Source organism: Musa acuminata, chromosome BXJ2-3 (genome assembly GCF_036884655.1).
Source record: "Musa acuminata AAA Group cultivar baxijiao chromosome BXJ2-3, Cavendish_Baxijiao_AAA, whole genome shotgun sequence".
Lineage (NCBI taxonomy): Eukaryota > Viridiplantae > Streptophyta > Magnoliopsida > Zingiberales > Musaceae > Musa > Musa acuminata.
The window spans coordinates 41,951,646-41,966,730 of NC_088340.1; the positions used below are offsets into that span (position 1 = coordinate 41,951,646).

At 42.6% G+C, this 15,085-nt stretch overlaps 2 protein-coding genes and 1 long non-coding RNA gene across 4 annotated transcripts; 1 reads left to right on the forward strand and 2 right to left on the reverse strand.

Annotated features, from left to right (window-relative positions):
• Nucleotides 1–766: 766 nt before the first annotated feature.
• LOC135608366 (uncharacterized) lies at nt 767–5,080 on the reverse strand. The gene is made up of 2 exons (XM_065101174.1): nt 3,711–5,080; nt 767–1,099 (listed from the first exon to the last, which is right to left on the reverse strand). Exons 1-2 carry the CDS (start codon nt 5,052–5,054, stop codon nt 938–940), a joined length of 1,506 nt encoding a protein of 501 aa, XP_064957246.1. The 5' UTR covers nt 5,055–5,080; the 3' UTR covers nt 767–937.
• A 420-nt stretch (nt 5,081–5,500) lies between these two features.
• Nucleotides 5,501–8,391, forward strand: LOC135606598 (uncharacterized). The gene is made up of 5 exons (XR_010484861.1): nt 5,501–5,860; nt 5,953–6,036; nt 7,484–7,749; nt 7,898–8,026; nt 8,139–8,391. It is a non-coding gene; the product is annotated as an uncharacterized LOC135606598 (long non-coding RNA).
• Nucleotides 8,392–9,089: 698 nt separating this feature from the next.
• LOC135606599 (WRKY transcription factor WRKY51-like) lies at nt 9,090–10,331 on the reverse strand. Of its 2 annotated transcripts, XM_065097639.1 has the most exons (3): nt 9,752–10,331; nt 9,536–9,661; nt 9,092–9,458 (listed from the first exon to the last, which is right to left on the reverse strand). In XM_065097639.1, exons 1-3 carry the CDS (start codon nt 10,222–10,224, stop codon nt 9,320–9,322), a joined length of 738 nt encoding a protein of 245 aa, XP_064953711.1. In that variant the 5' UTR covers nt 10,225–10,331; the 3' UTR covers nt 9,092–9,319. The 2 variants fall into 2 exon arrangements, with proteins under 2 accessions (XP_064953710.1, XP_064953711.1); XM_065097638.1 differs by having other exon boundaries at nt 9,090–9,458; nt 9,536–10,331.
• Nucleotides 10,332–15,085: the final 4,754 nt, after the last annotated feature.

Here is a 15,085-nt window from a genome sequence, read left to right on the forward strand (position 1 = left end):
CCTGATCCCACCAGGCAAGCAAACAGTGGAAGCCATTCAATTTCTGCTGCCATCAACATCTAAAGCCATCTGAATGGAACCAAAACCTGTGTGCCACCAAGGCCACAGAGACAAACTCCACCACACATCACCAACCTGCATGATACTACAAAGTAAATGAAAAAGAAAGCTCTCCTCTTGCTGTCACTATGAGATCTATGTTTTGGAACAATGAATAATTCTACCTAATCTGCAGCTTCTCTGAATGGCTATAGCAGCAGCAACTGTTGGAGAAAAACATGTGTCACCAAATCACATGTTCATTTTTCCTACTCAGTTTATTAGGGAAGTTCTGGATTCAGTGACCCCAACTTGGGGGAGAGTGACTTCCAATGAGAAAGACAACCATATCAAAATAAGATAATTAAGAACTAAAAATTGACAATAATGTTGAATGTGTACATAACCATGTCTCACAGAGAAGCTAATAGTGTTGCCTACTAGCTAGTTAATCAAACAAAAGAAACCAAATGTATCAACCTTGGCTAGGTGATATCCGTACTGATCTGGTTTTGGTTATGGAGTAATATTTTCAGCATGCATCGTAATTGGTGATTAATGCAACAAGTTCTTTACTTTATTTAAAATCAAAAGTTGATTAAATGACAAAATTTACCATTGCTTTACCATGATACGCTTGAATATAATCAACATAGCATAACAGGGATAGGGCCTTAAATATGATAATATTATCCAAAAACTCATAGAAAATGGATTGTAACTGTAGTGAGAAGAAGCATGATCATATTGAGGATGGAGCTCATGAGATTCCAATGATTGTTCAAGAAGACTTGCATTAAAAGAGGGACTGACAGCAACAAAGTAAAAAAAAAGAAAGTAATTTTCTTCTTGTAACACCACAGTGACAAGCAATGAAGCACCCTAATTATAATATTGATCACCAACCATACTTGGCATGTGTTTCTGCTTTTGTAAGAAGGCCCTTAGCACGGCGTTCTGCAAGTTCCATCTCCTTCTGCTTCATGTCAAAGTACAATGACCCAATTTGATGCTTTCTCTTATGCAGCTTTGAAGGTTTTCCCTTGGCTGAAGAAGCCGGCTACATCAACGATTGAAAATAATACACATAAAATAAGATATGTGAAAGTGTGGTTTATCCAAAAGAAAAAATTTCATAAAAATGATTAACCACAACATAAATATGATAAAAGTTTTGAAAATGTATTGGCAGGTAGTTCAGGAATTGGCAGGACAGCAACATACCCCCAACTCAGTTAAGGATCCTTTCAGCATTAGGTTGTTGAATCAATCTTGTATGTAGATACAGCAGATTGCAGTTTACATCTTAGATGTCATGTGCAGTAGTTGGGATTCTAGACTTTTAGTGATATCTACCAGACTAAAACAACATGTGTCTAGTCACAACGAGACCTAGCAAAACTATGCAAAGAAGGATAATTATTTTCTCAACATCGTGTAATATATGGTTGCATTACAACTCTTTGTATACATGATGCCCATGAAGAATGCCCAAAAAGTCTGAACTACCTTTTATGAAATACAAGCTGAAACAGCATGTGGTCAAATGAACACCATCCGAAAGAGAAACTCGTATCCTTTTGAAGGATAGAGAGAATGACATGGAAGCAAGTCCACATATAGGAAAAGACTGAAGTTGTTTGGCACACATTAAGCAAGGAGCCATTATCTCCTCAACTTGTAATCAGCTTTAGATATAAATGCATGGCTTCGATTATCTTTAAAAAACAAAGTCCTTCTTGGTCTAACTTCTTTGGTATTGCATCCTGTTTGAAGGCCACTTTTGGTAAGGGCATTAGACCATGGGCAAAATTGTATAGAGGCAAAGGGGATCATGGCCCCCTGGCACACATTACTTCCTTTGAACTTTCAAAGTTCAAAAACTCTATTATCTGACAACATTCTACCACAAATCCTTTTAATACAAGAGCCCTTGAAGTTTCTAAACCCCTTTACCTGATTAACTATAATATTGAGTATCTTAACTAATTCAGTTATCACTAAATGATACGTGATCTATTATCAGTTGAGGCTACATGGCTACCAACTCTAAGATACAGTGTGGAATCACATGGATTCTTTTATTAAAATTAATCTTAACCAATTTCAGATCCTAGACATAGCCTAGGTTACATAGGTGGTAACCAAGATAACCTAATTTCATTTTTCCAGTAAACTTTTAACACAAATATTTGTTCCACTACTAAAAAAGCATCATTTAAATGCACCTTAACTCTAATTTGAAAACCCTAACAGCATCTGGCATTCTATGTTTCCAATATCTTCCAAAAAACTCAAGCAAAATTTCCTTTATAAATAACCAACTAAAGTTCACCTGCTAGAGTCCACTCATCATAACAACTAACAATTGTAGATCTCAGCCTCCTTCCCACATCCTCCACTCCCCACCTTCTGCCATGGCCATGGTAGATCTCACTACAGCTCTCCTCCCTTTGTCAAAGTCCAACCATAATATCTCTCTCCGCCTCCCCACACACACTTCATGGTGATATTATGGTTGTCAAAGTCCAACCATAATACCTCTCTCCTCCTCCCCATGCACTTCACGGTGGTAACAACTAGAAACCTGTCTTAGCCTCTCTCTCTCTCTCTCTCCCATTTTCAGTTCCCCTATCTCCTTCCAACCTTCATCCTCAATTCCTCCCTCCCACAACAAAACCCTCTCTCTTCCCCCCACCCCAGCATACCCCTTCTTCCCATCTAACCCAACCAACAGAGCCAAACTATCTCTCTTACTCTATCTCTTCCTCTCTCCTTTATAATTCTTCTTCCCATCTAACCCAACCATCCCCCTCTATAAACATATCCAGACCCTCTCTCTCGCTATTTGTCACTTCCTCTCTCCCTTATCATTTTGTCAATCTTCCCTCCATCTACGGAACCTGATATAGTCCAAAACTGTCTTGCAACCTTTCTAAAATTAGCCATCAAGTTGTGATGTTAGGTAGGTCAAGTCTTAGGAGTGATGAACAAACATTATGAACCTCAAACTGTAACTAGGTTCATCAGTCATTCTACCACAACTCAGCACATCATCTTAGAACCTATGGCAGAAAATAGCAAACAAAGGAGCTTGTTACATATTAGACATTCTAAGTGAAAAGGACAAAGTGCTGTGTATTAAAGAACACTGCAGATTCAGGTAAATCAAGTCGTTTATTGTTCTCATAGTTTTATATAGAGAGATATTCAGTTTCATCTTGTATGAGAAATATTTTACATTGACATATTAAAGGTACAAGGACATATATTGGTACTCCACCAAAAAAGAATATTAATTTTTCCTCCAATGCAACTCAAAAGTATCAAAAATAGGATTGCCAAGAAAACTAAAGCATTCTTGACCAAAACCTAGCTTATCTACATTCTGCTAATTGATAAATGCCCATAAAAGCAACCAGATACAAGTGTCATTGGATGTTGAAATTTTTTTCTCATTGGCACATTACATGTTATTCTTCATAAAAACATGAAAAGCATCTTCAAAAGATTGCTATTTTCCTCAGAGGTAGATATGGTTCATGCATTTCTGTTGGAAAATATAATAGCAGGTAAGTAAAACCTATAATTGACAGTAGTGCACATATTAATCTCAGCAGGCATTGAAACTATATCACTAAACTGACAAAGGGGTTTGACAAAAATTAAACCTGATAAGACGGTCCGAAAGCTATCCCAGTCAGCTTACTCTGGTCCTGCCTGGGTCTATTCTTCATCAACTCATCTTGCTTTACCTCCACAATTTCTGTAGGAATATCATTCCTGCCTCTCTTCCCAGCAATCTTCGTCATGTCTGGAGCTTCGGAAACCACTGCAGCAGTCCCTTCAGACCAATTTCCCTCGTAACTCTCGTAATTCACAGCACCTCCATAACTTGGATCCCAATAAGCAGCAGCACTGCTATCGTCAAAGCCTGAATAAATTGTTCCCTCCACCCCTGACGGATCCCAACCAACATCATTGGTGCTACCTGGAAAGCCCAAATCTCCTGCCCCATCAGTCCCAGTTTCCGGTGGTGCACCAACCAAACCACCGGGATAACTCCCGGAATCCCCAAAACCAAAACTTTCCTGCACCGAAGAAGTGCCTCCTTGCTCGCCTGCAGGAACATCTGCTTCAACAATCGATCTCCTCGATGAAGCCGAGGCAGCTGATCGCGCCAAGCCAAAAGTATTCTTGGGGGCAGGAAGCATGGAAGAGACGGAAGATGAGGCCTTTGTGGCAACGGAAAAGGAATCCTTGACGCTTCTCCTCTCCTTGTCCTCCTCATCGTCATCGTCGTCATCGAAATCTCTACTTTTCAGCATGGAAGGGTTCAGAGGGAGTTTAAACTGGACGACCCTCTTAGGGTTTCGATCAGAAGAAGGGGGATTCGTGATCTTCTGGGGATTTGGCTGCTCGGACTTGGGAGGAGGAATGGAGGAAAACAAGGAAGTTGAGGACGAGTCCTTGGGCGGAGGAAGAGCAGAAAACATCGATTTCTGCGCCATAACAGGAGTAGATGAGGGCATATCGGCGGTAAAAATCCCTCCTTTCTCTTCTTCCTCGCCGTTTTCTGCGTCGACATGGCTGGCTTTGCGCCGGGAATAAGAGGAGGGCTTGGGCGGAGGAAGAGCGGAGAACATCGAGCTTTGAGCTCGGAAGGGAGTAGAAGAAGGCGTACCCGCGGTAAGGATTCCACCTTCCTCCTCCTCCTCCTCGCCATCTACTACGCCGAGATGGACAGATTTGGGACGGGAAGGGTTTTGGGGAGCCGAAGATGGCGTGGAAGAGATGGATTTGGGCGCCGGTAGGGAAGAGAAGAGAGAAGAGGAAAGGAGAGCCGCGGATGACTTGGGAGGAGGGAGAGAGGAAGAGAAGAGGGAGGAGGAAGGCTTGGGAAGAGGGAGTTGGAGAGACTTCGCAGCGGGGGCGTCGCCGTCGGAGGCCTTATCATCATCGACTCCCTCGTCGTCGTCGCCGTCGGAGGCGTAGTTGGCTAATAGGGAATCCATGGACACGGGAAAACAAGCAAAGCGAAGCGATGTTGGAGGCTGTTGACCGTCGCACTACTTACTATATATAGTGGTTGGGCTCTTCGGCTCACGCATTCATAGTTTGGGCTTTCTCAATTTGAAGTTGGGCTCATTAAGTTTTCGACCCAAATCTCAATGTTGTATTCCTCTTTATCCGTAATTCTAATTAATTTACATATCTCAATTACCAATAACCAAAGTCTTAAATTCGAAAAACGTTAAATCGATCTAAAAATCATTAAAAATTATTTTTCTCCTTTTTTTTATCATCGATGTTGGAAAATCTGCGACGATTATTAGAATTAATTGATAAATTGAGTATATTAAAGTTATAGATGGATATCTTAATAATATTAATAATTCTGTTGTAAATAGAACAAAGGATTGCCAATAAAAATCGGTATCTCCTATTGTTCTTCTGATTTGCCGGTAGATTCTTGTCTTCCATCGAAACCCAAACCCTTCCATCGAGGTGAACCTGGCGGCGTCGGGTCGGTTCTCTGGCTATGACGTCTTCGATCTGCGGGCCGTGCACCAGGTCGCCCTAGCCGTGCCGCTTCCGGCCCAGATGGATTACGCCCGTGGTGACGATGGAGGTAGCAGCGAGTTGATTGCTGCTGCTGATGCGCAGGTCTTGCAGCAGTACCACTAGCCGTGGCCATGGGATGGAAACACAAGTGCCGTCCTGCCCCAGGCAGGTAGTAATCAGCTGAACACTGTTGTTCCAGGGAGACGTCTGCATCTTTGATTGTGTCACCTGAAAAGGTGACAATTCTACTAAATAGGTACGTCCAAAGTTCATTCAGTTCTAAAGATCAGACCTTTGGAGATTGGCTGTTGTGCTTGATGATTTTTGTTTGCTGCATCACATTTTCAGGTTCAGGTCGTGCTCTTGTTGCTTGAGGACCGGGAGATGAACGCTGAATTGAGTCCTTTTCCATCATCTTCTATGCAGAACATGGTATCTTGCTTATGCATTAGAAAGTTATTGATTCATCTTCGTCATATTTTCATGCTTGAGAGCTTCTAATTGTCAGTTTGCTTTCGGATCTTTCTGGTAGCTTGAATGTTTCTCATTGAGTTGCTTCCTTGATGAGGTTCAGAGAGAAGTGGAAAGAATGAAATTTCGACAAGAAAATACGGTTACAGTGTTCGTAAAGAGGTCGTCCTGAGGCACCAATTAGCTTTATCTGTTATCGGGAATGCGTCTGTTCTGCAGTTTCAAGAGAACACATCACATAAAACATGAGCCATGTTATAAACACAGACCAAGTAATGCAATGTTTATCCTTTGAATAAGATGAATCTATTGCCCAAAAGATTGTGTAGTATTCCGAGTAATTTGTCGAGCTGGCTTGATTCCCTGGAAATTTTCCTTTGCATCTTCATCAGTGTCTATATTCTTTGGTTCTTACATTATACATTCTTTATTTGCATACTTTTGATTTTTGACATAAGAATTTTCCCTGGTATTTATTTTCCCTTGCATTATGGATGCACCGCAGCAGCCTTGATCATCTCGAGATAAACTAGTTGAATGAGTGTAGTTTGTCCCACTCATGTTGACATCATGCACTTAGTATTTCCATGCTTACCTATTAGTATATTTCCAGGACATGTTCTTTGTTTCTCCTCCAAAATTTCGTCATTGGTATCTGATCAATTTGAAAAGTAACTCTTTTTTTTTTTCCTTCCTGACAATTTTATTAATGTTCAGCCTTTCTTTTATTGGTTGAGGTTTTTTTTCCTATTTTTTTTATTCAGAATGCAGTGCAACAAGGGTCAACTTATGTCATGAAAGTCAAAACCTGAAGATTCTGCTTCTGGTGATACCATTTTGGATGCTACCCAAAATTGAGGTTCAGAAGAGATTTTGAAATATCTGGCATTTAAGCCAACCACGTCCAAAAAGGATCTTTTGCATCAAAATATTTGATGCCTTTACCTCCATTGGTGGATCTAGGGGAAGATATCATGTTTTCACATAGCCAAGTGGACCTCAACATACCTCTAGTGGAGAATTTTCTACTGATGGAGCATAATTGTTTCAGTTGTAATAAAGGTTCTAAAATGTCTGGATGTCATCTAGGTGGTTAAAGTGCTGCGTAGCACATTAAGCATCATGGAGGGCATATATGTGCATATCGTAGAGGAAATGAATGTGCATAATTTTGATACGGAAGTAGTCATGAATGAGCCAACAAAGGAGGTGCTGGTGGATGGATTAGGAGAGGATTAGATGAGATCTACTGACATTCATCTTTTCAATCAAGAATCTGACCCATTATTTCCACTGGCTACACTTGTTGCTCCTCTGCTTTCCTAACATAATGAAAGTACTCAATGTTATTATTTAGGATCTGAAGTAAACTCATATATGACCGTAACATACTAAGATGTTGTTCCAGATGCACATCCAAGCAAACCACATCTCTGGTGATCAACCAGCTAAGGGGAAACCACATAATTCAGTCTGGTGCACAGCTTATGTTGCTTTGGCGGCTGCTTCCGCAAAGACACACTATTGTTTTTTGGCTTTTACATTCAAACTATGTGTTCTTTCAGGATGAAATATTGATGCATGTTACTCTGACCTGCAGGGAATACTCTCAGGGACAGCCGAAAATTTTCATTCCAGCTACGCCAGATGCCTAGTTGGAACCAAATGAAGCAGGTAAGCTGTTTCTTTATTATGCAAGATCAGTTTCTGGTTGTGTTTCCTACACCTGGCCTCTAAATTCATATCCCTTCGGTTTTAGTTATGGTTGTCTTCCTGTTTCAAGACTCTCTTCATTTCAAGACTCTGGATTCTCCTCTCTCAGAACAACACTGCTGAAGTTGGAATTGCCAAAACCCATAGTATCACTGTCAATGGTCACAATTCATCGTGAGAGACTGCCTACTGGAATAGGGATGAAGTGATGCATCATCACTTGTGAACTCTGCCCATTGTAAGTGTATGTGCCATTTCATTACATGATCAATGGTAGGATCTTTTCGACTAAAAGCATAGGTTAGTCATGGATGCTCAGACTGAATCATACTCCATTGTGAGTGTTGCAGATACTTTGCCAGGGAAGCTTCGATGAACTGCTTTATGACATTTAGCCAGTGAGAGTACTCTCAAGAGCTTTTAGAGTGGGCTGGCAAACTTGCAGAGTCCAACCAAGTTATTACATTAATTGCTTGTCATGTTATAGAGTTGCTGAAGTAGTTCATATATATAATCATGTTTATTATTATTATTATCCAGTCACAGTTTATTTGTCATGGCAGCAAAGTTTGATAAATCATACCAATTGACTTTTTTTTTTGTTCTCAATGTCATTTATAGTTGTCGGAATTTAACATTCAAAGTATAAGTTGACTAAACTTTTTAGAGTGCATTGTTGTCCTCTCTATCATTTAGAGTTTTAGTGTAGAGAGGCATAAAAATAGAAATCTATGGTACTCAATCAAAATCATGATTTGTTATATGTGCACAAAGTCTTCCTGTATGAGCTCTTCCTCAAACATTCTCCACACACTTGTCTCAATATGTATCAGTGTTCTTAAGCTCTTCTAGAGATTCAAATGCAGCTTTCTTCTGAATGCATCACAAGAAAGCTTGATGTGTGTTTATAATATGTATACAGTTTTCCTGTTGACCATGTAATGTCAAAGCCAATAAGCCAATATCTATCCCATAGATTGTCTGACTTCTATCTTCTCTCTGATGTAGTAGTTGAAAATAAAAATCAATAAAAAAATGAATAAAAAGGCAACTTTCAAAGGAATATATTATTTAGGAGGGTAAAATTAACATGGTAGGATCTTTTTAGTGGAATGAATTGATCAAACTTTGATCAAATCATTCATATTTAAAATAATGTTATAGGTTCTCTAGAATGTCAAATAAACAAAATCTTTTGCATTGACCACCACTCACATACATTTGACCCTCAAATATTTTACAATAAATAATCTAATCAAAAGTTTTTTCCTATTTGTAATCTCATGTAATGGTGAAATTACATCATAACCCCTTCTTTCCTTTGGCTAACCATTTGAGTGTGTAATTCACACCAAATTATGAAATCAAAAACAAATATAAAGCAACCACAGTTGACTTTGAGATGACAAGTCAAAACTGCAAGAAAGGGGAAAATTGCCGTTCCATATGTCTGAACTGAAGTCTACATTTCCTGGTGGACATTTTACAGGTCAAACTATAAAAAAGCGAAGATAAGATCCAGCACCACAGGTCAACGACAGGCGGGCCTGCTCGGGGAATGCCGGTGCACCCCTTCGTACGTTACGATTAGCATCGAGGGGTCATCGGCCGCCCGCTCGACGTGCTTCCTCGCCGGGCACCCCTTCACGCTGCTGCACTTGTAGTACCCCCTGCAAGGCAATCGGAGGGATCAGATCGGCCTACGCAGGCTCATGACCGGCGATAGGACGGCGGAGAGCGGGCTTACCTCGGGTAAGGGGATCCCTTGATGAACTTTTGCCCGTACTTACGCCACGAGTACTCGTCCACAGGAAAGTCCGCGTTCCTCGAGCCGACGGCCGGCACGCGCACCGTCCTTTTTTCCCGGTCCTTCCTGTCGCACGCAGAGGACGTCGCGGAGCGTGTCAGCGAGGAGATGCGTGGATGCGCGAAATTAAGTTTCGGCGCGACGGAGGAGGGGTACCTTTTCTTTGAGCAGTGGCAGCGCCTGGCGGCTTGTTTTGCGGCCTCCGGGGGGTGGGCGTGGTCGGGGACCTTCCTCTTGTGGGACGGCGCCAGAGGCGGCTTATGGGCCGACGACACCGCCGCCGAGACATTCAAGTGCTCCTCCAGCTTTGTAGGATCTAGGTTCAAGGTCGCGACCGCAGCCGGCGGCAGCGGCGGACGAGCGAGCGCGTGGTAGTGCACCGCTGGTGCTTCCTCTGCTTCGGTGGAGAAGGCGAGCTGAGCCGGGCCGCGGCGGAACCGGGCATGGCCGGTCCGGTTCAGGGCGGAGATGACTTTCTTGAACTTGGCAATCGTCTGGTCTGTGATCTCACGGCAATCCCACGGCGACTGCTCGTGGGAGAGATGGAAGACGACGCGCTCCAAGCTGCGGAGCCCTGCGGCGGCCGCATCCCGGACCTCCATCTGGCCGTCCATCTTGAGGTGTCCCATCGAAATGACGGCCAGTAACGATCCCGAAAGTGTCGTGCACCGACCTGCAAGCGACCACGAAAGAAGAAGGTAAGCGAAGTGAGTTTATAGTGCGGAGAGAGTGGGAAAGGGTGATCGGTAAACGGGATGAATGAGGAGCACGCAGAACCGTCTGTTCGCGTCGGACACTTGTGGTTGACTTTTTAGAGTCAAGATGCTAGCAAACAATGCGCAGGTGGATGCACGAATCTTCTGGTATCAAAGTCAACCATTTTGAATATTTATATCGACGATGATTTCTATTTTTCCTTTTGACAAATTATTTCATCGTGGACTTCGGCAGCTAAAGTTCAATCGTTGAACTCTTACTGGTAGAATTTTCTTGTTAGCCAAGCAATGAGTTCTGACTTCGCAGCCACTGAACTGAGCTTTGATTTGACCGGGAGAGTTCCATCAGTTGATCCTTGTCGTTGCAGCCGCTGCGGACGCATCGCACGGTCGATGAAAGGCAGACAGGTTGACCCGATGGCGGCTGTTTCGAAGGGCCCCACCGTGGGATGACGACGTCCTGCCGAGTCGTTTGCTTTCTTAGGAAGCAAACGAAGGTGGCAGCAGGAAGTCAGAGGGGCAACCGCGGGCGCCGGTGCGTTGACATCGATGACCGTCAAAGGTCGCGGAGATTCGTGCTAGCCGGGTTGGTTCGGAGTTAAATGGAGCTCCGGGGTAACAGATCTCACGACTTGCGACACGAACGAGGGACGTGGGAGCGTGAAGAAGCACGGTGTGCAGACTTTGACGTGCGTGCGAACGCGACGACGGGTCTCTAACCCAAGACTTCTCACCTGCGGGGGCCACACGCATTGACCTCGTTGTCGTGCGGGTCCCACCTGATCGACCAGGAGGAGGAAGACTCTTTAGTGGGCTCCGCATAGACTTGTCTCATGGGCCAAGATCCAACATGGTTTGGCCCATTAATCCGTGTCTCCTTCCTTAACCTCGATCTTGCTGGGTATACAAACCTCAGCTCTCTCTCTCTCTCTCTCTCTCTCTCTCTCTCTCTACATTTCATGCTTAAAGAAACATACTACATTAACACAAAGAAAAAGATAACCTACAACAACATGAAATACATTTCCATCACTCAAAGCTTTCAAAATCTTTATTTTCCCCCCACATTCTCTCAAAATATGACCACTAGGAAATTAATATCCGGTAACTATGTAAAGTTCACAGGATGTGTGTGTTCATCGAATCCATACATGCATCTTCATTGGCTTCGACCAGCATCATCCAAATTATTCTTGAGCATGTTGGGAAGCCATGAGTAGAGCATTTGCCTGCATTCATATCTTATAGTTTCTTTCCCTTCCCCCTCCCTTTTCGTACAACCAAAGTTGGTGCAGCATGTCGGATCACATGAGAGCTTTGAGCTTTTCCAGGTGGGAGCAGGAATTGGTGCTCCATGGTTGCATGACTAGGGTTCATGTGTGATTAGGTAGAGAGGGTTTCTCCTTGTACCGCCATCAACCACAGTATGCATGCCATCCAATATGGACAACTAGGGTTGTTGTTCTTGTTGTTGTTGTGCGACTCGCATGAGGCTTCTGAAAACATCACATCCATGATAACTCCAACCTACACAACTTCACAAAGCTGCTCAGATCTGCTCCTTTTTCCTGCAGATGGGGATTTGTGCACCAACTCCTTTCTCTCACTTCCATGCACGCAATCCTGAGTGTTGCATCTCATCATTAATCTGCATCCTTGGGTTATGGTTTGCAAGCCATGATTGTGGATCATATGCCTGTTTTCTTTTTTATCTTCTGATATCTTTTCCTCTCTCTCTCTCTCTCTCTCTCTCACTTTCCGGACACATTGCAACCTGTCATCTACTTGGAGGTCCTCTGTGCTCTCTAGTGGGAGTAGGAACTAATCCCTGGTTGGCTGCATTAGTGGGGCCCAGGAATCTAGACATCCACATGTACACTACTGTGCAAGGAAACCAATGAGTTGGGATCTTGTGACATGCACTGCTTATGTGTTTCCATGCAGGTCGACATACTTAACTGAACCAATACCTTCACAATCTGACACCCGAGTAGATCCAGTCTTCCTGTGTAGAAGAAGAAAGAAGTGTGAATTGTTGCAAGCTTTCCAATTTTCTAGTGAACTTTGTTTCATGGTGGTGATATAGAGGTTGAGGGAGAGACAAAGAGTGAACCTAAGCAGAAGGACAAGAACTGGTAAGAGATGGAGTAGCAAGGAGTCCATCGATCCATCTATTACATTAAAGCATGAGCACTGATTAATAAGCATATATTGGACAAGATGGGTTAGATGTCAATTCTGATTGGAGAGGCAACATACAATTATATTATTTTATGGAGAAATGATTAAAATTCTCCTACTTTGTTTGTGTTTGATAGGTTGACAAGACATCTTAATACTTTCTTTTATTTGTTTGGGCTCAGTAAATTTTGAAGCCACACATGCTCTGTGGCTCATCAATCAAATTCTCCGGTTTCTTTTTTCCATGAAGATTCCATCTTTTTTGGCATAATGCCTAAAGGTAGGAATAAATGTCATGAGGTGAGATTTAATGGCTGGAATAAGTTGTTTGTTTCTTTCTTTCTTTTCCACCTTTTCTTTGTTGTATGTGATTGATGACACTCAGCATGTGGAGGAGTTCACCTTACTGCACCATGATTTGAGTTCTGAACTATTATTAGGGGAAATAGAGAGGAGATGGATTTCTTCATGTTCCTCTCTCTTTCTCTCTTCATATCTTTTAATCTATGAGAGATGAACAGAACTCTAAGCATATTTATGTTGTCATGTGCTGAGTACTTCAGCATAGAATGATAACACAAAATCCTGTTTTTTTTTCTTGTCCATTAATCTGATTCTTTGGCTTATTATTCCTGTGAAAGCATTCTGTGTTGTATTCTACTTTATTTTATGAATCTTACTTTTAATTGGTCCTTCTTTTGATCAATACATTTGACTGTGTATTACCTTTGTTGCATCACTACACCCTCAACTTTCATAACCCTCCTTCCTTGCAACATACTCCTGTCTTGATTCCTCCACTTTTAATGACAGTTAAGTTAATTGTGCATTGTAATCAGAGTCTCCTTTCTCTTTTTGAAATCAGGATCAGCTTCCATGAAGCATTATCTATCAAGGGAATGATCATTTGATTGCAGAACATGTTCTTATCTTTCCTCCTTTATTGTCCTCTCATAATTCCTTCTCTAGAACACACAAGAGGATGATGTCTAATCTTCTATTTATGCTCCCAATATCAGATATTTCTCCATGTACTTCATGTTCTATTCCCCCTCAACATCATTCTCAAATTCACCAAAATCCTTACTAACAATTCTTCATTGATTTATATCATTGAAATTGAGCACCTGGAAATGCCCTGTTTGGCATCTGTATGTGTGAGACATCCACACTGCTGCATGCATTGGAGAGTCCTCTGGCTGCAGTCTTTAGCAGGTGAATCACCAAATACTAGTTCTGATTGATCTTGAATTGGAAAAAGTGAAATGTCTGCAACTAAATCCTTGTGGATTCTATCCTGCATAGAGAAGGCATGCAGCCAACTTGGTGATCCACATGACTGTCAAATGCTATTGTAATCTTGTCCTGCTACCAGTATAATGATTTCCCAGCCTTGTGTCTCTGAAGGAAAGCAGGTCTAATTAGATTAAGCTTTAAAGGAAGGTTAACACCTCCAAGCCCAGCAAAAGCCATGTGAGCTGGGCAGCTTTTCCTCATGGCATCAACATGACAGGGATATGGTTTTGGATCATAGCAGAGCTTGATGCTGTGCGATGAATGTAGGAATGGCATTTCCTGTGGCCTTAAAGAACATTAAAGTGGGATGCCTTCTGGAAGAATTTTTCCTTTTGGATTTGGGTGGTGAGCTTTTAATGTCATGGATTGGCAAGTAATGGTGGGAAATGCAAATGAATGAGTGCTATCAATCAGCATTGTTTTCATACTTTTTCCATGAAAATTAATAGACTGAGAGATGCTGGTTAATATGAATGATTTGATCCATGAACAGTTGGTGGAGGCTAAGACTCAATCCACATAAAGCAGCCAAAGGTAGAGTTAAGGCTGCCACCTTGACTCTTACTATTCATTTGTCTTCTTAGTTTCCTTCTCCATTTCATCCCTTCTTCTCTCTCTCTCTCTCTCTCTCTCTCTCTCTCTCTCTCTCTCTTCTTGGACTACCTGGCCACATAATTGTGTTCTCCTCTTTTCCCATCTCCTCTTGCCAATGCCAATCATCACCACCATCTCATGTGACTCCATTCTTGCGCTCTTCTTCTCCATCTGAAGCTGATACTGTGGTGGTCATCTTCTTTATTCACCCACCACCTCCCTATCTTTATTCTCTTTCATTCTCCATAACTATAACACTGCTCTCTCTCTCTCTCTCTCTATATATATATATATACAGATATAGATATAGATATCATAGGGATCAAGCAATGGGCTTCGAGCTCATCGATCGGGAATCCCGATCCCTCCCACCGGTCCGGACTGGCGGGATCGATGCCAAGACAACGCAAGAAGACCCGTCGAAGTCGACGAGCAGCGAGGAGGGAGAGTGCGTGACACCGAAGTCGGAGCAGCATGCAGTGAAGCGACCGTTGGTATGCCCGTCGGCGCCGAGGAAGCCGCGTCCTGTCAAGAGGAAGCTACAGCCGCCGCCGGATGGATTCTACCCTGTGCCGAGCGACCTCGCCTCGATCTTTATCCCGCTGCCGTGCCCGGTGATCAAGAAGATTCGCGTCGGCTCTTGACGGCATGCATCTACTTCTCTTTCTTGTCCACACGACCATCAAAGCCAGAAGAAGAGGTG